This window comes from Papio anubis, chromosome 3 (genome assembly GCF_008728515.1).
Source record: "Papio anubis isolate 15944 chromosome 3, Panubis1.0, whole genome shotgun sequence".
Lineage (NCBI taxonomy): Eukaryota > Metazoa > Chordata > Mammalia > Primates > Cercopithecidae > Papio > Papio anubis.
The window spans coordinates 80,417,015-80,441,211 of record NC_044978.1 but is presented as its reverse complement, the minus strand read 5'-3'; the positions used below and the strand labels follow the sequence as shown (position 1 = coordinate 80,441,211).

General features: G+C 38.8%; 1 protein-coding gene and 1 non-coding gene across 3 annotated transcripts; both read left to right on the top strand.

Moving 5' to 3' along the window:
• Positions 1-6,466: 6,466 nt before the first annotated feature.
• OSTC (oligosaccharyltransferase complex non-catalytic subunit) lies at positions 6,467-23,935 on the top strand. 2 transcript variants are annotated; one of them, XM_003919592.5, is made up of 4 exons: positions 6,467-6,680; positions 11,445-11,538; positions 13,369-13,566; positions 22,904-23,935. In XM_003919592.5, the coding sequence occupies exons 1-4, from the start codon at positions 6,542-6,544 to the stop codon at positions 22,920-22,922; spliced, it is 450 nt and encodes a 149-aa protein (XP_003919641.2). In that variant the 5' UTR covers positions 6,467-6,541; the 3' UTR covers positions 22,923-23,935. The 2 variants fall into 2 exon arrangements, with proteins under 2 accessions (XP_003919641.2, XP_021794381.1); XM_021938689.2 differs by lacking the exon at positions 13,369-13,566.
• On the top strand, positions 8,023-8,127 carry LOC116274258. The gene has a single exon (XR_004182894.1). It is a non-coding gene; the product is annotated as a U6 spliceosomal RNA (small nuclear RNA).
• Positions 23,936-24,197: the final 262 nt, after the last annotated feature.

Here is a 24,197-nt window from a genome sequence, read left to right as displayed (position 1 = left end):
ATTACATTTGATTCGAGAATGGGAGCCTGAAAAAAATTGGGTAATATATACAAAAACATATTTGTATCAAAATAAAATACTCCTAACTATTACAGTGCTTATTCCTAAAACTGCTTACATGGTCATAGCTAATATTTATAACTACATTCTTCCACTACCCATTTCATACTGTGTTTGCCCTCAGCAAAAATCTCAGCTGGTTGTGGTTTCTTGCCTGTTGGAGTGACCTAAACCTTAATCCTTGAAAGGTCTAAGCCACTAACAGTCCTGCCTCTATTGGGTTGCTGTAATTTTCCATTGAAATTTATCACAGGATATGGGATTACTAAGGCATCTCAGGGGATCTACTGCATTCCAGGCTTACTCCTCCTTACTACCATTTTGTGATGACAGTCTAATTTCCTCTTGATTGTCAAGATAAATCTGCCTAGCCCATAAAGTATTCTTTTATTTGTTTTTTGATTCATTGGAACGAGGATTTGTGAAGTGGCTAGCTGACAGTCTCAACTCTCAAATTAATGGAACCATTAACGTGTTCCTTGGTGGAAGTATTCTTCTTTGGCACTAATACTTCTAGATCAGTAGAGCCCTAAGTTGAGTAAAGGTGAGAGGAGCAATACCCATTCCCTACACATGATTTCTGTACTTGTGAATTCTAGCTGTGAGAGAAATATGCTGCTTACTGATTTACTGCATATATGCATCTTAGAAGACATGGACCTACTCCCAAAGGGGTTGCCACCTTAACTGAGTTTTCAAAAGACCATTCCACCATTTCTCATACTAAGACTAGTAAGTTTCATGAACATGAGCCAATGGCCACAATTCATTTGCTGTTAAATGAGTTCCTTGGCCAGAAGCAATGCTGTATAGTGAACCATGGTGATGACTATGGCATTCCCTAGGCCTACAGAATAGTGATTTTGGTAGCAGCATTGTGGGTAAGGAAGGAACTTTGTTCTAGTGTGTTTACTTCAGTAAAAACCAAATGCCTACTGGACATGGTCCTATATAATTAACTTGCCACCAGGTCTGGCTCATCCTCATGTAGAATAGTGCCATATTGTGGGCTCATTGTTGGTTTCTCCTGTGGCAGGCTGGGCACTCAGCAGTGGTTCTAGCCAGATCAGCCTTAGCGAATGAAAGGCTGTGCACAGCTTCAGTCCCTCCTGCCATGGCCACTTTGTCTGTAGGTCCTTCGGGCAAGGTCACAAATGGATATGGAAAGAGGCTGACTGATGTCCACAGAATGGGCCATCTTGTCCACCTGATTATAAACATCTTCCTATGCAGAGATTGCTCTTTGGTAAGCACTCACATAAAGCACAAATATCTTTACATTTTGTACCCGTACAGGAAGGTCTATCCACATGCCTCTCCCCCAGACCTCCTCAGTAATTTTCCTATTGTGTTCCTTCCCATTTTTCAAACATCTAACTAAATGATTGAACTGCCCACGAATCACTGTAGATCTACAACTGTTGCTGTTCCTCCTTCCAGGCAAAATGAACAACCAGGTACACTACTAAAGTTCTACCCAGTGGGAAGATTTTTCCTCACCACTTTCCTTCAGGCCTATCCTTCAAAGTGAGGCTGTTGTGCAAAGCCATCTACTTTCAGAGAGTGCCAGCACATTGTGTGGAACTATCTGTAAATCAGGCTTTTCTTCTTCTTCAGTCAACTGGTCATAGGTTGCCTGAAGGTATAATGCCATAGATATAGGTTGAGAAAAGAGACAATGTGGCAGGAATGTGGGCCATGTGCATTTGGAACTATTATTTGTACAATTTACTTGTACCTTCAAGATCTACTTGAGCTTGATCTCATACACAATGTTTTCATTTGATGATGGAATGTTGCTGTAGACACCCACATTTATTGGATGATAGATTAGACAATGCCAAATTGTCAAATGATGGGTAGTTCAAGTTTCATGGTAGCTTGTTGCCCATAGTCAATAGTTTAGTCTCTACTAAGGCTCAGTGGCAAGCCTGGAGTCATTTGTCAATGGAGATTATTTCTCGGCAGAGGATGACATAGGTTTGTGCCAAAGCTCTAAGGCTCTGTGCTGTAGTGGCTTGTCAAAAGCTTCATAAAGCATGCCTATCTACCACAGACATTACAAGTAATATTGGGTCTACTGAGTTGTATGGCCCAAGTGGCAGAGCAGTTTGCTATTGAAGAACCTTTGCTTATTCAGGATCCCAGTCAAAACTAGCAGCTTATTGGATTGCTCAGCAAATACATCAAAATAGTATGACCAAATGAAGTATATATTGCCTCCCAAACTCTAAGTGGTTCATCCATTGAGCATTGTGCAGCGAATATCCTTTATTTTGAAAGAGGTATTTTATGTGTTACAGATCACCTAACCCCTAGACATTTCCCTGAGGAGACCCTGACATTTTATTGTGCTTATTTTCCATCCTCTGACATGCATTTGTCCTACCAATATATCTAGTGTAGTTGCTACTTAGATCACTATGTCTAATTAGCATATTATCAATGCAATGTCATAGTGTGATATTCTGTGAATGAGAAGGCAATCAAGGTTCCTGCAAATCAGATTATGACAGAGCTGGAGAATTGATATAATTCTGAAATAGAGCTGTGTTGCTGACTCTGCCAGTTGAAAGCAAACTTCTGATGATGATCTTTACCATAGGTATAAGTAGAAACAGCATTTGCCAGGACAGCTAACAGGTGCCACGAGATGTGTTGATGTACTCCAGTGACAAAACCACAAGTGGAATAGCAGCTGCAATTGGAGTAACCGAATGATTAAATTTACAATAATCCACTGTTGTTCTCCAAGGTCCATCTTTCTTTTGCAAGGGCCAAGTTAACTGAGTGAAATGTGGCAGAAATCACCACTCAGCATCTTTCAAGTCTTTGATAGCACATCAGTCACTGCAGTCACTTTAGATTTATTGTTTCTGTACGTAAAAGCAGTTCTACGGTTACACTTAGACTTTCCTACCATAAACGTCCTCACTATATGGGTCAGGAAACCAATATGGTGATTCTTCCATTTGCTGAGTACATTTATCCCAATTGTACATTCCAGAACTCAGTGATCTCACTAACTCTGGAAGGAGAAGTAAAATTATAGTAGTGATAATGGGAAACTTGTTCCATATGTGTCTCTAATATTTGAATAAATTAATTATTTTACGTTGGGCATGTACCTTTGTTTTACTTGCATAATATTATTTCTTATTTTCATTATTTATTTATTTTTATGAGATGGAGTTTCTCTCTTGTTGCCCAGGTTGGAGTGCAATGGCGTGATCTCGGCACACTGCAACCTCTGCCTCTTGGGTTCAAGCCATTCTCCTGCCTCAGCCTTGCAAGTAGCTGGGATTATAGGTATACGCCACCATGCCTGGCTAATTTTGTATTCTTTAGTAGAGATGGGGTTTCATCATGTTGGTGAGGCTGGGTTCGAACTCCTGACCTCAGGTGAGAAGTCCTCCCAAAGTGCTGGGATTATAGGCGTGAGCCACCGTGCCCAGCCATTACTTGCATATAATTTTAAAAACAACCTTCAAAATGTAAAATAACTACAACAATAACACCAAACCCCACAATATTGCATTAGAAAGAGTTTTTATTTAGATCATGAGACTTAATAGTGTTTCGTACTCATGCTTATATAGAACCTAGCGGGAAAGAACATAATTCAAGAGACTGTCAACCAAACTGCAAAATGTCTTCATAAATAAAAATCCAGGTTAATATTAGTATTATTATCCTACATAAAACAAAGCTACTAATTTCCTCTCCAACACATATTTAAATAAACAGAAATCAGTAATCTTTGTAGCCTTTGTAATTCTGGTTTGTTTAGAATTTAGTTAAAAACTTATTTGTGGAGCTCTCCCTCTCTTTTGACTGGCGGAACCATTTATGACTTCAAGGCTTTTTATTAAAATGTTCTACAATGAACACAGAAAGCTTGGTAGATATCACCTTTACGCTTTTTTCTTTGAATATATATTTGCTTGTGCACAGTAAGAATGATTAACATTTGCTTTTATGTGTAGCTTAAGATGACAGCTCTTCTGTATATTGTAAACTGTGTTTCTCTCAACATTTGTCCTTCATCTGTAAAATAGACAACTACTGAATGATTAGATTAAATGTTTGTTTAAGGGCATGCTGTAATGCCCACTGTTATATTCATTATTTCTTTGGTTTTCAGTTACAGAGTTTATGTTATGTTTAAATGGAACATTTTTCTGTAGGAATTGTGGGTTAGGACATGGATGATAACAGATATGCATATCTTACTCATGAAAGGTCTCTTTTATGTGTGGCTTATAGAATTTTACAAACTCATGTTGAAAAATATTTGAAAGCTTAAGAGGTTAAAAAATAATAATGAATTGGTTCCTGGAGCAAACTTACTTTTTGGAAAGTGACAGTAATAATTCAACATATAGATGAATGCAGTGTATTCTGACCTGGCAATTTTATTATTTATGATATAATAATACATAATATTGCATAATAAAATAAATAAACAATAATAAATAATATTAGCTAATTTTTTATTTTGAAATTATATATTAATAATTTTTATGTTTTCCACAATGTATGGAGAAATTACATGTCCCTAATATATACAGGAAGAAGGATAAGTATATAAACATATACCATCTTAAACATCTTAAATCTATTTTATTTCTACAGCAATTGCCTTTTAGGTCTCATCCGATCACAGACTATACTATACTTTTTGAGTTTATTTCCATTCCCAGGAGTCGGTTTTGTCATATGTAAAGCAGTTATACTAGTATTTACCTAACAGAATTGTCATGAAGAGTATATAAGCACAAATGTAAATCACTTAACATAGTAACTGCCAAGCAGCAGTTAATTAATGTTAGATTCCTTTTTAAGTTATAAAGGCAATTTAAAAACCTTTAATCCCGAAGTTTTTCCAAAGCAAAATATTTTATTTTTATTTTTTTCTTCATACCAAAGCAAAATATTTTAATTGTTCCAAAGTGTTCCTTACTTATAAAACTGTGGGAATTTCAGAAACATTCTGCTTTACAGTGCCCAGAGAAGCTTCCTACATATAAACGCTGGTTCTGGTGTAAATGCATTTATTATTGGTGTTATCATTGGCCTTTACATAACCTAAGATTCGCGTGGCTCCATTAAGACATAGGTAATAAGACTCTGGGGGAGACTCTAACTAATGAACCGTAAGGGCAGCAAGCCTGATCTGTTCTTAGAATTGGATCCTACAATGTTTTGATAGTATTTTCATTATGGTCTTCAATTTCTTAACAATTGAGTTGTTAGCTAATTAGAAGTGCAGAACCAATACATGGCATCCTGTAAAAAAAAAAAAAAAAAAAAAAAAACAAAACAAAACCACGGGCTTAGTAACAAGCAAATAAAAAAATATAAAAACATTGGCTCTATAATGTGTCAGTATGCTCTGGACTTATGTAATCAGTGACTCTTAACTCTTGCTCCAAAAGGAAGTTAACATTTGTAGAGTCTTAAAAGATTATATAAAAAAGAAAGGCAAAACATTAAACAAAAAACGTTTTAGACCTTCTAGTCCATCCCTAATGACTAATTCTCCATCATATATTTTCATCCATTTGGATTGTAAATGTTGCCCAGACCAGAGATGGCAGTGGCTCACACTAGGGTGGTAGTAGTGGTGGAATGGTGAGGGGCAGATGAATTGGAGATATTTCGGTAGTACAGCCAAAGAGACCTACCAATATTTTGAATGCAGAAGGTCAGTTAGTAAGGAGAGAAATGCAGACGACTTTAAAATTTTTGGCCAGAGTGATTTTACCTTTTACCGACATACAGATGACCAAGGGAGGAGCAAAGTTGAGAGGATGAGTTATTCAAAATAGTATTGTGGTCATGCCAAGCTATCAGCATTAAGGCATCCCTGTAGAGATGTCCTGTTGACATTCGTGACCCAGAGTGAATTAAAAAAAAAATTGATAACATACTACTTTAGTAGTTATTATTAATTCTTATTATTACCACGACTACATCGGGGAGTAAAAGCTCAGCAGCCTCCGGCTTTTCCTATCCCTGAAAAAACCGCTAATATAAAACGCATTTCTATCCAAAAGTTCCCATTCATCCTCCCGCTCTGGGAACCGGGAGCGCCTCTGTCCAATCAACTTCCAAATCCCCTGCGTCAGCGAGTGGGCGGGGCTCAGCTAGATTCGTTGGCCTCCGCTTCTCTGGCTTGGCCACGTTAGAAGTCCCATAGGTCCTTGAAGGTACACAAATCACCTATATATTCATTAGAAAAATGTAGAGGGCATTATCACAATTTAAGTTTAACTAGATTAAATAATTTACAACATTTTCCTCATATTATTTATTTGTTTTATTTAGTTTATTTTATTCTATGAATATAATAACCACCTCCGAGCTTTACGGATCTGCGGGTCCTTTCCGCGCGCACGCGCAGTTGTTAGGGAGGGCGGGCCTGTTTCCGGGTGGCGCGTGGGGCTTGAGGCTGAGAACGGCCCTCGCTGCCACCAACATGGAGACCTTGTACCGTGTCCCGTTCTTAGTGCTCGAATGTCCCAACCTGAAGCTGAAGAAGCCGCCCTGGTTGCACATGCCGTCGGCCATGACTGTGTATGCTCTGGTGGTGGTGTCTTACTTCCTCATTACCGGAGGTAACTCGGGCTGTCGGCTGAGGCGCAGAGAACTGACCCGCCCCGGGAGGCGCATCTGTTCCGCTGACTCTCAGCCCCGGGGGAAGCATCGCTCTGCTCTGGATCCTTTCTGAGGGTGGAGGGGAGTTCTGGGGTCCGGAGTGTTAACGTCCAAGTTTATTCGCCCTGACGCCCTGTCTTGAGAGAATTCGTGTTCTCACTCCCATTGCCTTACCTCTGCTAGCACCCCCCATCCCAGGGATCCGAGTCAAATATATTTTTCAAGGCCAAATTGTTGCTTTTTTATTGCTTACCATATGTTGTTTGATAAAGGTCCCGAGAAAGTCTAGTTTGGCCAACTCCGCTTCCATGGTTCATTGTTTGATAAAGGTCCTGGGAAAGTCTAGTTTGGCCAACTCCGCTTCCATGGTTGGTCAAGAGCTTGTGGGACTTTTAAACTTGTCTTTGTCCTGGACTCTTGGAAGAGACTTGACAATGTTTAGTTTTGTTGGTTCAGACCTACCGTCCTGTGTTGCCTTTTGCATGACCTACAATAAATATGAATGGAATTTTCCGAAATCACAGGTTTGATAAATATTTGGGATCGGAGATGAGATTTGCAGACTATACTGTGTTTCAGTGGGCAGAAGTTGAGAATTAAAAAAATAAGATAAACAGCATTACTATTAAACGCTTCTGAATTATCTGTCATCTTATTCTGTCCTTTTCAAATAGAAAATTGCAAAGGGGCGTTGCCTTATGTACTGGTGAGTTGGCAATCCGGCTGGTCTTTTCAGAGCCACTACCCTTTCAGGCCACAGTTCCAAGATTTACTTAGAACTGTGCTACTGTGTACATTTAGATTTGGGGAAGTGGTGTACTTAACTTGGAAATTATAAAATTAATTTAGATTTTGGGAAGTGGTGTACTTAACCTGGAAATTATAAAATTAAAGCTACGGATTTGGGACAGCAAAAGTAGTTCTACTTTTAAGGGAGTGGCCATATATTGTTACTTTCATAGATGTTTTGTGAGAATAGTTGGCACTGAAGGGGGGGATTCAAACTGAGAGAGCTTGAGTTCTAGAAGGCACCTTTGAATTTACCCCCTTTCCCCAATCTAGATTAGTGAGAACTAACTTATGTTCCTTTAAATAAATTACATTTAAATATTTGAGTTACATTTAAATAGTTTTTTGGTAACAAGATACTATCTAGCATTGCATTAACATTAACCATTAACATTTGCTCATCTACTTAATAGCTACTGTACTGAATAAACAAAATTTAAAATGCATGTGGCTTTTAAAAATAATAGACTTTTAAAAATAAATAATATAGAGTAATTCAATGTTATTATTGAGTGCTCGCTTCGGCAGCACATTACTAAAATTGGAATAATAGGGAGAAGATTACCATGGCCCCTGTGCAAGAATGACTCGCAAATTCGTGAAGCGTTTCATATTTTTGCAGTTCACGAAGGTCATTGGACAAAAACAAAAAAAACCTCATTATTCAATAATGATAATGAATATGCTAGTTTCTTTCCTGTAACCCTTACTTCCCTTGGAGTCGGATTCTTTTTGAGAAGCCTCAGTTTTCTTTCCCTGTTGATTATTGTAATGGGGAGATCTCTGTCCCAACCATTGGGGGAAAGTGGAAAGGATGCCTTTTAGTGGCCAGGTCTGTGAGGTATCAGGTATGATGAATTGGTTTTGCCATTGGAAGGGAAGAAGTCTCTTCTAAAAACTGAGTGCACCTTTACAAATAAACTATTTGTTGCTGACAAATAGTCAGCAAATAGATATTGAGTCCCTGTTAAGTTCCAGGCACTAGGTACTGGAGATAATAGAACAAAACATAAGGACCCTGACCTCCTGAAGCTTATAATGTCATAGTTGAGACATGTTAAATGTCACATAATTTTTTTGTCCATTAAAAATGGTCACAAAAACAGGCCAGGTGCAGTGGCTCATGCCTATAATCCAACACTTTGGGAGCCTGAGCCGGTTGGATCATTTGAGCCCAGGAGTTCGAGGCCAGCCTGGGCAACATGGTGAAACCCTGTCTCTACTAAAAATACAAAAAATTAGCCAGGCGTGGTGTTACACGCCTGTAGTCCCAGCTACTTGTGAGGCTGAGGCAGGAGAATTTCTTGTAACTGGGGGATGAAGGTTGCAGTGAGCCAAGATTGTGCCACTGCACTCCAGCCTGGGCAACAGAGCAAGGCCCTGTTTCAGAAACAAAAAACAAACCCCAAAATTAGCCAGGCTTGGTGGTGCGCACCTGTAGTCCCAAGTAGCTGGGACTACAGTGCAGGAGTTTGAAGTGGGAGGATTGCCTGAGCCTGGGAAGCTGAGGCTGCAGTAAGCTGTGATGGCACCACTGCACTCCAACCAGGGTGACAGAGCAAGACCCGATCCTGTCTCAAAAAATAAAAACGAACAAAAAAATGGTTACAAATACGGTGAAAGAAAAGAACAAGAGGTTTTTGAGAAAATAAAGGGAGTTGGAAGCATCATCTGGATTGGATTGGATTGGATTGGATGTGATTCCTTAGGAAATGATATGTAAGCCAAAATCTGAAGAGTTTGGGGAAAGGATATGCTAGGCAGAGGGAAAAGTAGGGCAAATGTGAGACCAAGAGACCAATTAGGTGGCCTTTGTAGTTGACATAGACTATACAAGGTTTATAGTAGTGGAGATTAGGATAATATAATGAAAGATATGTTGGAAGTAGATTCAGTAGGTCTTGAATTTACTGGGTGTAGGGGAAGAATGAAGTGGGAAGGAATCTTAAAGGTTTCTGGTTTGAGCATCTGAATAGATGGAAGTATCATTTCCTGAGATTGAAAAAACAAAGTTTTTGGTGGAAAATAGTGCACCAGAAGTTTTTCTAGGGTAAAATTAGTTGGATATGTCAAATGTACAGATGGAAGTCTAGACCTGAAAAAAGAGGCCTGTGTTGAAGTTGGTAAACTAACAGACATTTCTGGAACTCCCATGAGACATTGAAGAGCATAGGCAAAGTCCCCGTTCTTGAGGAGCTTACATGTAATTCTAGTGGTACTGGCATTATTTGAGAGGCCTTGGCACATCACACTGAGAGTCTTTAGCACATGAAATTGAAAGCCCTGGGAGTTCATTTTGAAGAAAAGTAGGACAGTGGACCAAGCCCTGAGGGCCTCCAACATTTAGTGGTTTTATAAAAGAAGAGGTCCAATAGAGAGGTGGCAAGAAACCATGAAGAGAAGTATCACAAAAGCCATAAGAAGAGGTATTTTTCAATAAATTGGTTTAGTAAACTGGATTGAGTGCTTCTGAGAAGTCTCCTAAGATGAGAACTGAAAAGTGTCCATTGAATTTGACAACATGGAGATCATTGGTGACCTTAGAAAGAACAGTATCAATGGTTGCAGAAGCGAGATTGGATTGAGTTGAAGAATGAAGGGTAAGTAAGAAAGGGGAGATGGCAAGTTTGCCTAAGTCTTTCCAGAAGAAAGTCTGACTCCCTTTCAAAACACAAAGATAGAAATAGGATGTTAGCTAGGAGGATCTGAAGTCAAGGAGGATTGATATAGGGAAGGAGAGCTTGAAAATACAGGAGAGAGGAGAGATACCCAAAGGAATAAAGTCCCTGAGATTACAAGTGGGAATGGACTCCTGATAATTGCAGAAGAGATCCCACATAATAGGAGGTAGGAATCTTCCTCTATGTAGCTGGAAAGGAGAGGGTGAGGATGGATGCAGGTACCAGGTATTTGTAGATTTGGTGGGGAGAAGACAAGGGAATTCCTATAGGATTGTTTTGTCAGGCTAGGATAAGGGAGATAGGCTTGTTATGCTTAAAAAAAGCTGGAGATGAAGATGTTTGAGAACAGTGGAGAAGGTAGAGTAGATGTTGACAGTGGGAGACTGAGAAAACTATTAATGTTGATGAACATTAATGTTAATGATCACAATGACATTATGACATAATGGTGGACGTTAATGTTAATGATTATGAATCTCTAGTATTGCCATTCTGCCTGATGGCGTGGTTTTAAAATGGCCCCTTGTTTTACATTTAAGCAATTTCTCTAGTTATTTTTCAATTTATAGAAACAAATCTAAGTATATCTGAGACAATTTTTGTGAACTGAAGTAGAGCCTTTAATTTTAAATCTCCTTTATACTAAAGTCATTCCTGAGTATTAGCAACTGTTACTGGATGAATTTCCTTTATGAAATGTGTACTTCATTTAGATATCATATTGTTTTCGAAGTAATTCTAAAACATTGAGTTGAATGTCTGAATGATTTTTCAGAACCTTAGATTAGTTGGGCCACATTTGGTTCTAATAATACAATCAAAACATTCATATTTAAATGAACCTTGGCCGGGTGCAGTGGCTCACACCTGTAATCCCAGCACTTTGGGAGACTGGGGAGACTGAGGGAGGTGGATCACCTGAGGTCAGGAGTTCAAGACCAGCCTGACCAATATGGTGAAACCCCATCTCTACTAAAAATACAAAAATTAGCTGGGTGTGGTCGTGGGTGCCTGTAGCCCCAGCTACTCGGGAGGCTGAGGCAGGAGAATTGGTTCAACCTGGGTGGCAGAGTTTGCAGTAAGCCAAGATGGTGCCACTGTACTCTCAGCCTGGGCAACAGAGCGAGACTCTGTCTCAAAAAAAAAGGAAAAAAAAAAAAAAAAGTAAATGAACCTTAAGAGACAATGAAAGCTAAAATCCTGTTTTCAAAAATTAGGAATACAATCTAATCTGTTCTGCTGTCTTTCTTATAGGAATAATTTATGATGTTATTGTTGAACCTCCAAGTGTTGGCTCTATGACTGATGAACATGGGCATCAGAGGCCGGTAGCTTTCTTGGCCTACAGGTAAAAGATACCTTTTTGAATGATTTGGTGGTGGGAAAGGTTGCTGGGGTATGCCTGCAACCTTTGGGATCCATCTATATTTAGACAACCGCTGTTTAAAAATGCTGAATTCTGAAATGGCAGAAAGTGAGTCAACAACAAGAGTATATTATTTATTAAGAAATAAGGTATTTCATAATGATTGATGTATCACGAATTTACAGTGGGGTGTCAGTTTAAACTACATTTATAAATTGTTCTAGGGGTCAGCGAACTATAAGCTGCTTTTTTTTTTCCCCAAAAAAAGTTTTATTGGAGGTAAACATGCCCATGTGTTTGTATATGATCTATGGGCTGTTTTCAAGCTACAGTGGCTGAGTTGAATAAGTGTGACACAAACCATATAGCCTGCAAGCCTAAGACATTTACTATATGGGTATTTAAGAAAATATTTTTGGACTATACCCTGGTCTATACCATTAAATAACAAAAATAGTTTTGAGACTTGAGGGTTCTGTTTCAGCAGTGAAACCCCATTCCAGTGTGGTTTTGTTCACCTAAACAATGCTTATATTGCTTTCTAAAATTTACTTAATAAATGTCTACCTAAACATAGCTATATGTTCCTATTTGCAGTAATGCTATTTATGCATAGAATATTTCTGGAAAGATTTATTGTTATTCTCTGTGGTTGGGAGTTAATGACAGGTTGATGGTAGAGAGGTTTTTTTATAGTGCCCTCTTTCACGCTGTTTGAATTTTGAACCTGATGCATATATTGTGTTTTCAATGAAAACAATTGACCAAAAAAACAACAACAAAAAAAACAAAAAACCCTCTTTACATATGCCTATGTGTAATCATCCCTTTAATAAGAAATTTTCTTTTTGAGGTCCCTGAACTATGAGAATTTGATAAAAGCTCAGTATCCCTGGAAAAATCACACACGTGCACACACACACACACACTTTTACATATAATTATAGGGGTTTGTAGCTCACTGAAGTTCTTACGGGGCTCATGGAGCCTTATTTAAGAACACTTTCTTTTTAAAATATTTCCATTTGAAACAGGAAGTTTATTATTAACATAAAACTTCAAGAAACACATCTCACCAATTCAAAATTAGTTTGAAATTGATAGTAGAAATTTAAATAGCATAACTTTTTTTAAAAAAGCTAACTTAGACTGGGTGCATGGCTCACGCCTGTAATCCCAGCACTTTGGGAGGCCGAGGTGGGCGGATCACGAGGTCAGGAGATTGAGACTGTCCTGGCTAACCCGGTGAAACCCCATCTTCACTAAAAATACAAAAAATTAACCAGGCGTGATGGCACTCACCTGTAGTCCCAGCGACTCAGGAGGCCGAGGTAGGAGAATTGCTTGAATCTGGGAGGTGGAGGATGCAGTGAGCCGAGATCCCGCCACTGCACTCCAGACTGGGCAGCAGAGCAAGGCTCTGTCTCAAAAAAAAAAAAAAAAAAAAAAGTTAAGCTGAAGTTCTGGGTAAAGCATTCATATACATAAAATATGAGCATTTTACATAAATGGTTGTGTTAATTGAGGTGTTATAACTTTTTTTGAATGTGAATTCCATGAAGACAAAGATTTTTGTCTGTTTTATTCATTGTTGTATCTCCCAGAACCTAAAACAGTGCTTGCTACCTAATAGACTCAATAAATATTTGTTGAATGGACAGATGAATATCCAGAGGTATAGTGAAATAGTTGTAAGGGTAAGAATAAGAAATACAGCACAAAAATGTTTTAGCACAAAACGGAGATAGGAATTTCAACTTAGGGAAACATTTCTATTTATTATCTTCCTATGGTCATTCTTTTCTTTTCCAGAGTAAATGGACAATATATTATGGAAGGACTTGCATCCAGCTTCCTATTTACAATGGGAGGTTTAGGTTTCATAATCCTGGACCGATCGAATGCACCAAATATCCCAAAACTCAATAGATTTCTTCTTCTGTTCATTGGATTCGTCTGTGTCCTACTGAGTTTTTTCATGGCTAGAGTATTCATGAGAATGAAACTGCCGTAAGTTATTTGTGTAATCAGCAACTTATGTTGCAAAGTGGTAAAATGATTACCTGGAAAACGTAAAGTCATAGGAGATTTAATTTAACTTTCATTTACATGGGTGAAAAATCCAGAAACCAAATATATTTGTGACTTGGTCAGGTTATAGCTATAGTTAATAAAAATTGAAACTAATAGATCTTCTTAGTTGTTATCCCCATGAATGTTCATGAGAAAATTTAGTTACTTTGTCCTGGCATCAATGACTGAAGATAGTCATTGTTTCTTTCTTTTTTTTTTTTGAGACTGAGTTTCACTCTTGTTGCCTAGGCTGGAAATGCAATGGCACGATCTTGGCTCACTGCAACCTCTGCCTCCCGGGTTCAAGCGATTCTCCTGCCTCAGGCTTCTGAGTAGCCGGAATTACAGGCACGCACCATAGCACCCAGCTATTTTTTGTATTTTCAGTAGAGATGGGGTTTCACATTGACCAGGCTGGGCTTGAAGTCCTGACCTCAGGTGATCCTCCTGCCTCCCAAAGTGCTGGGATTATAGGCATGAGCCACCGCGCCCTGCTGTTATTATTTCTTTAAAATGCCTTTTGGCTAATCTGTAACACAGGATTCCATTAGTATTAATGGTAGGGAATAGCTTCAAATCACTCATTGTTACTGTTCTTTGAATATTGGTGGGAAGAAATTATGCTGTGAATGGGAAAGGAGAATTATTGCCCTTCAAAAAGATAGGAAAAGGATGTTTATATATTTGCGTGTGTGTGTGTTTAATGTGTATTTAAAGATTATTTTGATTCAGAAAACTTTTCAATATCTTTAGAAGAAAAATAAAATGGTTTATGGCATCTTTCATAATTCTGTTTATGATTATTTGAAATGTGAACAAATATCACATTTCCATATATACTGATTTAATCTATGGATGCATTAGTAACTACAGTAATGACAGGAAATTTGGCAAGCATACCGCAAAGATTAGCTCTTAGTATTTTATTTTTTTGGAACTGTGTTAAACATCAAGTGTCAACTATATTGATTTCTTAGTGTGTTTGAATTTTACAAATTCACTTGTTCTGTGACTTAACCTGTCCATTGTCTGTAACACCCCTGGGGTAGAATGGGCAAAAGTACTTATCCCATTTTAGTCCTGGTGGGATGGGAGGGACAGCATGAAGGTCTTTGTCAGCTGAATATCTGTGTGGCCATCCAGCTGCCTCAGTTTCCTCTGGCAGCAGCTCCTTTTTTTTTTTTTGAGACGGAGTCTAGCATTGTTGCCCAGGCTGGAGTGCAGTGGTGCAATCTCGGCTCACTGCAACCTCCACCTCCCAGATTCAAGTGATTCTCCTGCCTCAGCCTCCCAAGTAGCTGGGATTACAGGCGCCCGCCACCACGCCTGGCTAATTTTTTGTATTTTTAGTAGAGACAAGGTTTCACTATGTTGGCCAGGCTATTCTGGAATGCTTGACCTCATAATCCACCTGCCTCAGCCTCTCACAGTGCTGGGATTATAGGCGTGAGCCACTGCGCCCATCCAGCAGCTCTTATTTTCATCTGGGGAAGGCATTTCTGGCCATTGGCTAAGTTGTATGAAGACTAAGGTACTCCAGCTTCTTTTTTTTGTTCTTTGTTTTTTGCTCCTAATAGCAGTAAGTCACCATAGCCTGGTAAGGTATACTGGTATAGAAAAGACTGAAGTTTTCATTAGCAGAGCAAGAAAAGAGGAGACTCCCAGATAGTATAAAGAGGTTATTGAAAGACTCATGCCTGTAATCCCAGCACTTTGGGAGGCCGAGGCGGGTGGATCACGAGGTCAGGAGATCAAGACCATCCTGGCTAAGACGGTGAAACCCTGTCTCTACTAAAAATACAAAAAATGAGCTGGGCGTGGTGGCAGGTGCCTGTAATCCCAGCTACTCGGGAGGCTGAGGCAGGAGAATGGCGTGAACCCGGGAGGCGGAGCTTGCAGTGAGCCGAGATCGTGCCACTGCACTCCAGCCTGGGCAACAGAGCGAGACTCTGTCTCAAAAAAACAGAAAATTAACAACCTAAACAAAAGAAACCTTTGGAGGCATGTGTCAGAACAGAGAAAGTGTCCTGGTTTTGCTTATAGAATCAGATTTGTTCTCATTCTACCTACTGTTTTCATTCTACGTAGTGTTTTCCTTCTTTATAGTTTTAGGTCCTCTTCCTAGGAATGAGTCTATTAAGAAAATAGGTGTTTATCTTTTAGCTCTGGCATTTGACTTTCAGGATAATAGAGCTATCTCCTACTGACAGAAAAGCTTTGACAAGCGTTTAACACTCTGGATTTCTTTCATCTTACTTTTGCAATCATTTATGTGAACATTGGTCTTCCTATCCACATTCTATAGGCTAGTGTGTAACACTGTTGACTAAATCCAAACTTCAGGCTAGGGAAAAAGGGTATACTTTCTGGGTTTCAGTTGTGGATTATGTTTAGATCTAATCAAAACAGGACAGTGGTCCAAACAGAAAATTGCTACTTTCTGTATCTTGTTATGCAACTAAATCTAAGATTTGAATTTTTAAGATGAATTTATGGCTCCCTTTGTGATATCATTTCTCATTTGCAGCTCCTAATGCCTGGTATCTTGGGTATGGAGTGGGGAGAGATAATGGACAGTTTTATATAAGACATGGAAGTAATGATACTACCTTTCCCGGAATATTTGCAGGCCCTAGAGGAGATGATGAGCAAGGACTATTGTCCTGTATTACACACAACAGGGTGTGGTTACTATCCCAGCAAGGAAAGGGTGTATCTTTCTTCTTTCACGCAAATTATCTATGATGACCTAACAGTTTGATAGTAGTGAGTGGAAAAACCACAGCAATAAAAAAGATGTCAAAAAAACACCAATAGCCACTGGTTTTTCCAAATCAACTAAGTTTCTGGCATCTGAGATAAGGATGGCTGTATCATAAGGTGTACCATGATAACCTCCAGGGTGGAATTCTTTTTTACAAAGATGTTACTTTTAGCAAGAGATGCCTTTGAAAAGGAGAAAACAGTAGCACTGAAACAGTATTACTGGTTCTGTTTTCTGATTTATGCTTTTTTGAGACGTGATGTTCCCCCATTGATATAATTTTACTAATTAAAACATGTTTTATTTGATGTTTTGACTTTTAAGAAACGTGGATGCTAATAAAATAAATGACTGTTGGCCAGGTGCAGTGGCTCTGGCCTGTGATCCCAGCATTTTGGGAGGCCGAGGTGTGCAGATCACTTGAGGTTAGGATTCAAGACCAACCTGGCCAACATGGTGAAACCCAGTCTCTACTAAAAAATAAAAAAATTAGCTGGGTGTGGTGGTACACGCCTGTAATTCCAGCTATTTGGGAAGCTGAGGCACGAAAATTGCTTGAACCCAGGAGGCAGAGGTTGCAGTGAGTCTAGATTGTGCCACTGCATTCCAGGCTGGGTGACAGAGTGGGACTCCATCTCAAAAAAAAGAAAAAAAAAAAAGAATGACTGTTTATTAACTTTGCACACATAGCAGTACATTTAAAAGGAAAAAATTAAACCATAGTCCCTAATATTTTTATTAGTACAGTCTCAAAGGAGTAGTTTTCATTGCAAAAATGAAAATGTTCTAATATAATTTATGAGGTAACATATGTTAAACCATGTATGTATGCATCTGTATGTTTGCTGCATTTTAAATATACACAGACTCAAAGAAAATGATGTTCGGTTACCGAATAGAAGACTGGTATAAGTTTGAACTTGGTTCTTCTGAAAAATAATGAATCTTCATTAGATTGTCTTTAGCCTCCACTCTTATGGCGTGGTCTCAACTTACTACTACCTCTGCCTCCCAGGTTCAAGCGATTCTCCTGCCTCAGCCTCCCAAGTAGCTGGGATTACAGGCATGCCCCTCTACGCCAGGCTAATTTTTGTATTTTTGGTAGAGACGAGGTTTCGCCATGTTGGCCAGGCTGGTCTCGAACTTCTGACCTCAAGTGATCTGCCTGCCTTGGCCTCCCAAAGTGCTGGAATTACAGGTGTGAGCCACCAAAAGCAGAATCTTAAAAAAGAATAAAAATAAAAGGTGGCCTGTGGTGGCATGGTAATGCCCTAAAATCAGGCAAGGTGTTCAACTGGAGATGGAGGGATGGGTTCCTACATTCAGGCAAATTTGTTATAAAGCTGTATAAAACTAGTTGAAATAGAGTCTATCATATAATTGAGGACAAAAGACCTGCCTTATTTCAGCTGGCAAAAATGGCATTTTAGCAGTTTCACCTAGTGTTTATTAAGCTTGAGAAGAAAAGCTAAGGAGCTTCTGGATAAATCCTGCGATCATGAGATCAGTTCAGAAAACAAGTTCTCTTAAAGGGAGAAAGGAGTAAAAAATATGAATGTAATAATATTTAAACTGACATCATTTAGAGAATGATATGATGCATGTATGTGATTCCATGTAATTGAAAATACATAAATACTAAGACATTGTATTCGTTTTTGACAGACCTCTTTCTAAAGTGTTTGTTGTATTACATGTTAACACTCACATTTGTATGTGGCAAATATTTATTATTTGATAACTATTATTTGCTGGACACTGAGATTAAGCATAATTTAACCTTCTCCACTGAGGGTCATTTTACCTTTCTGTTATGCATAGTACTACTATTCAGTTTTGTTGATTTCACTGACCTGTCACTTCTCATGGCGATCAGTATATACCTATTGTAATTTCATCCTTTCTCTCTTCTTCTTTTCAGTTTGCTGGTTATTCTATGACTTGAGGGAATAGATAGCCTAGCTATTAATTGCCTTTTAAATCAGTCCTGGCTGAAGGAGAGCTTAATGGCTTGGCTTTGTAACCATACTTTCAGATGTTTGAGAGTCTCTTTCATTTCCTTCCAGATTTGGAGCTGTATTTTAGAGAATTAAGACTGTAGAGAAACTGGCAGCTGGATTGTTTCAGTGGCTAAAAAGCTTATATCCAAAGTTCATTTTTAGCAAATAAGGGAGGTAATTCATTCTAAAGAAACAAAACATTTGTACAGCTGCTGAGGACAGTGTGTAGTAGAGAGGGTGAGGAATTTGGAGTCCAGTTTCGGCCTGCCAGTTAATAGCTCTGAGACTTTGGATTAGTTCTGTGAACTCTCTTGGCCTCAGGTTCCAAACCTGTTAAATGAAGTATAATAATATACCTTGGGGAGTTACAGTCGTCAAGATTAAATGAGAAGGTGTGCTCTGAAGCATAATGTAAGTGTTAATCAATGTCAGTGGTTTCATTCTAAAGATAGAGTCCTAAAAATTCTATGTCTCAAGTTAGATGATGGCCACAGTTTCAAAAATAAATGAATAAACCATTACTGTTTTTGTTTTCTTTTGTTTTGAGATGGAGTCTCGCTCTGTTGCCCAGGCTGGAGTGCAGTGGCACGATCTTGGCTCACTGCAAACTCTGCCTCCCGGGTTCACGCCATTTTCCTGCCTCAACCTCCCTGGTAGCTGGGACTACAGACGCCCGCCACCACGCCCAGCTCATTTTTTGTATTTTTAGTAGAGACGGGGTTTCACTGTGTTAGCCAGGATGGTCTCGATCTCCTGACCTCATGATCCGCCTGCCTTGGCCTCCCAGAGTGCTAGGATTACAGGCGTGAGCCACCATGCCCGGCCTGAATAAACCATTACTGTTTCTAAAAGAAGAAAGTGAGGTTTCCATTTCTAGGAACATTGGAGTAGGTAGTAGACAAGGCATGAGGAGACTTGTGTTTTAATGCCGATTCTGTTCTTTTCTGGTCTTGTGATTTTGAGCAAAGCACTTAATTGCTGTCACACTCTTCAACTGTAAAATGAGACTAATCCTTGTTTCACACACCTTTTTAAGATTGTTGCAAGGGTTAAATGCAATAATGAATGTGGTAGTGTTTTGAGAAATTTCTGTTAGTGCTAACCTAGCACAGTGCTTGCCTTAATATACAGAGGCACTAAGTGATTATTGAAATCATAGCCTTAAAGATTAAATAGAAGGGCCTTCATGGTGACTTATCCTGTCTCTAGTTGGTTTTTGAGTACTTGATTTACTTTTTATTGTATTTCTCTACAATTTTACTTATGTAAAATTCTCACAGGCCTGAATATAAGATTATGAAATTTCTGGGTCCTGAGAGGGGGCTAAATGTTTGAGTATATATTATAGTTAGTGTATTTCAACAATTTTATTTTTATTTCCTACCAAGAAGTATAGTAATGTATTTGTTCTTCTTTTCTTTTTTCTAACATGGTATCTTTATAGCATTATAATATTTCTTAGTATCTCCAAAATTGTCCTTAAGGTAAAACTTTTAAGTTTGGCAGCTTTGAACAGGACATGTCTATTTAAATATTCTTTTCTATCTAAATATAGGTTGACAAGCATAGGTCACCCACTAGTTACAAGGAAGGATACCATAATATATAGCTGTATTAAGAGATAGAGTACAAAGTATATATTCGTATATAGGTATATGCAAATGATAAGAAGTTACTCCTAATGAGTCCTTAGTACCCTTGTTTCATAGTGTAAGCTAGCTGTTGGGTAACTTCTACTATAGAGTGTAAATATTAGTGGATGCTTGCTTGAACCTTTTTTTTTTTTTCTTGTGAAGCTTATGTTTTAAAGTATCCTTTTTGTGACACATCAGGCATTATAGTAGCAAATTTATGTAAGGTCTTTAAAGTCAATGTATATATCCAAAGAACCTTTTAATTTTTAATTTTTTTTCTTTTTTTCTTTCTTTCTTTTTTTTTTTTTTTTTTTTTTTTGCGGGGGACAAAGTCTGGCTCTGTTGCCAGGCTGGAGTTTAGTGGCACGATCTTGGCTCACTGCAACCTCCACCTCCCGGCTTCAAGCAATTCTCCTGCCTCAGCGTCCTGAGTAACTGGGACTACAGGCATGCACCACCACACCCAGCTAATTTTTGTACTTTTAGTAGAAACGGGGTTTCACCATGTTGGCCAGGATGGTCTCAATCTCTTAATCTCGTGATCCACTCACCTTGGCCTCCCAAAGTAGTGGGATTACAGGCGTGAGCCACTGTGCCCAGCCAAACCTTTTTATTTTTAAATTTTTGTTCAGTTTTGGATTTGGGAGGAGGTGAGAAGTATTGGGTTGTAAAGGTGGTTGTGTTAGATGAAAGTTCTCTTTATTCGGAGTGTGGATTGGCCAGGCTGATATAGCAGAAAGAAAAGAGTGTATGAGTTCTAGGTTGATTGCATTAGCTGAACATAAGTCTAAGTCATACAGGGAGTCAAGTGAGTTCAGTAGCTGAAAGGGAGGAAAGTCACATTCTTGAGTGTTTGCTGTGTGCCAAGCACTGGAGGAGACCTAAGTATTATCAAGTAGTTTATAAATCCTACGTTACCAGTGAAGAAACTTGGGACTCTAAAAATAGCAGCTAACATTTGTCAAGTGCATATAACTATGAGTAGCAAGTACTGTATGAGTAGATTCTGTTATAATCCTTAAAACTCTTTGAGGTAACTCCATTTTACAGATGAGGAAACTGAGTGAGGTTTACCAGGCTCACGCAGTGAGTGGTAGAAGCAGGGTCAAAAGGAGAGGTGTTCTGAAGCTGTCAGTAAGTGTAGGGTGTTGTAAACCGCCCCTGCTTTTTTGTGTGTGTGTGTGTGTGTGTGTGTGTGTGAGATGGAGTTTCACTGTCTTCGCCCAGGCTGGAGTGCAGTGGTGCAATCTTGGCTCACTGCAACCTCCACCTCCTGGGTTCAAGCAATTCTCCTGCCTCAGCCTCCCAAGTAGCTGGGATTACAGGTGTCTGCCAGCATGCCCAGCTAATTTTTGTAGTTTTAGTAGAGGTGGGGTTTTGCCATGTTGACCAGGCTGGTTTCAAACTCCTGACCTGGTGCTCCACCTGCTTCAGCTTCCCAAAGTGCTGGGATTACAGGTGTGAGCTACCATGCCCGGCCCAGTAAACCCTTTCTTAATGTGGATACTTGTACATAATTTTTCCATTTTTTTTCCTGATCCTGTAGATTCTTAATTAATAATAGACTTTAAGGGTTTATTGCCAAAGGAAAGGTTTGGAACTTTTATGACACCAGATTTAATGCTTTAATTTAAAGGAGATTTCAGGGCCTAACTTGCACATTTAATAAAAGGATCTGTTTGACCAGCATGAAGTTTGACCTTACCAGCAGGTACAGCTAAAGCTCCTATTATCCAGACTTTTCCTGAAGTATTAGAGGTTCAGGGGCAGATGTTTGTACACACTGTTTTTTGAAGTCTCAAAGGCTCACCTCCCAGTCCTAAATAGCTTCTGATTTTCCCACTTCTCTTCTGTTAATATTAGAGTTTTTAGAAATCCAAACCAGTTTCTTTCCATAAAAAGCAGTTTGATTTTTGTTGCACTTCTGAGAGCCCAAAATAGATTGATTCTGACTCTTAACTTTAACTTTTAGACATCATTTTCTTTTCTTTACTTCCTTTTCTTATTCTGTGTTGTTTAGCACATTGCTTTGTAACTTTAAGAGGGAAGGGCCAGGCGCAGTGGCTCACACCTGTAATCCTAGCACTTTGGGAGGCCGAGGTGGATGGATTACCTAAGGTTGAGCATTTGAGACTAGCCTGGCCAAGACAGTGAAACCCTGTCTCTACTATAAATAGAAAAAGTTAGCTGGGTATAGTGGTGGGTGCCTGTAATCACAGCTACTTGGGAGGCTGAGGCAGGAGAATTGCTTGAACTCAGGAAGTGGAGGTTGCAGTGAGCTGAGATTGTGCCATTGCACTCCAGCCTGGGCAACAAGAGCAAAACTCCACCTCAAAAAAAAAAAAACAAAAACCAAAAAACTTCGCCGGGCTTCACGCCTGTAATCCCAGCACTTTGGAAGGCCAAGGCAGGCAGATCACCTGAAGTCAGGAGTTCCAGACCAAGCTGGCCAACATGGTGAAACCCCATCTCTATAAAAATACAAAAGTTAGCCAGGCGTGGTGGCGTGCACCTGTAATCCCAGCTACTTGGGAGGCTGAGGCAGGAGAACCACTTGAACCTGGGAGGCGGAGGCTGCAGTGAGCTGAGATCACACCATTGCACTCCAGCCTGGGCAACAAGAGCAAAACTCTGTCTCAAAAAAAAAAAAAAAAAGAAAAAGAGGGAAGGATAGTAGAACTGAGGCTCAGTAATTTATTTGTATATTGGGGTGAGGGGGGCAAGATATGAAATAAGGACCATAATGAAGAACATGGAGTTATATTTTTGGATTGTTATTTTGTATCATAGAATTTGTTTTGGCATTTTGAAATAGTATAATAATAATATAAAAACAATTCTTTTCACTTTTTGTGCTGATAATTGTATTTCTGCAGGGGCTATCTGATGGGTTAGAGTGCCTTTGAGAAGAAATCAGTGGATACTGGATTTGCTCCTGTCAATGAAGTTTTAAAGGCTGTACCAATCCTCCAGTATGACATGTGGAAAAGAATGAAGAGCAGCAGTAAAAGAAATATCTAGTGAAAAAACAGGAAGCGTATTGAAGCTTGCATTAGAATTTCTTCTTGGTATTAAAGAGACAAGTTTATCACAGTATTTTTTTTTCCCTGCTGACCTATTGCTATACCAACAATGTTGAGTGGCATTTTCTTTTTAGTTTTTCATTTCTTAAAGAAAATATACTCCATATCTACAACTATAATATCAAATAAAGTGATTGTTTTTTACAACCCCCTTAACATTTTTTGGAGATGACATTTCTGATTTTCAGAAATTAACATAAAATCCAGAAGCAAGATTCCATAAGCTGAGAACTGTGGACAGCTGATCAGCTTTACCTGTGGTGCTTTGCCTTTAACTAGAGTGTGTGATGGTTGGTAGATTATTTCAGATATGTATGTAAGACTGTTTCCTGAACAATAAGATGAATGAAAGGAGCAGAAATAAATACTTTTTCTAATTAATACCTTTCATGTTTGTTTTTTAACTGACAATGTTAAGTTTTTGGTCTATTAATCATTCATTCCCATCTTATGACTTTCTGTAGCTACTTTGGTAGCCTAAGGTTTCAAAATATGGTTGGCAGGATGCCTTGAGAGTTAGCATCTTTATATCCTTGTAAATATTCAAGCACAGGCTGCATATCTATGTCAGAGTTGTCAATGTGAATGTGCTAGATGAGCACATGTAAAAACATCTCTGGACCAATCTGGTCTTAATTTCCTCTATGCAGTCCTTTCGGTTCTTTCTGGCTGGCCATGGGCTTCACTTCTCTGATGACTCAGTTCATTCTTTCTTAAGATCTTTAAGTTTATAGTGAAATTTTCTCTCAAGTGAGCTTTTTTCCTGCTTATTGCAAGGCTGATTTAATTATAACAATTCTTGAAGTAAAAAAAGACATTCAAAAAGTTCTGAGTACTTTTTTCATGGTAGGCAGCACTGAGAGTGTCATGGTGAGTAAAATGAATAAAGACTGTGCCCTCATAGAGCTTACATTCTTGTGGGGAAATCAGTCAGTATACTTAAAATGTTTTAAACTGTCAGATACTAATAAATTCAACGAAGGGGAAAAAAGCAAGGCAAGTGAAGGTCTGTATTATAGAGAATAATGAGAGAGATGGAGAAAAAGGGTTGCCATATTCCAAAGCCTTGAGAGAGGAAAACAGTACC

Bases quoted from the DNA above. Each gene is read 5' to 3' on its own strand.
- OSTC (XM_003919592.5), top strand. From the start codon at position 6,542: ATGGAGACCTTGTACCGTGTCCCGTTCTTAGTGCTCGAATGTCCCAAC. The intron at 6,681-11,444 runs GTAACTCGGGCT...TCTTTCTTATAG, and splicing joins TTACTTCCTCATTACCGGAG to GAATAATTTATGATGTTATT. The intron at 11,539-13,368 runs GTAAAAGATACC...TTTCTTTTCCAG, and splicing joins GTAGCTTTCTTGGCCTACAG to AGTAAATGGACAATATATTA.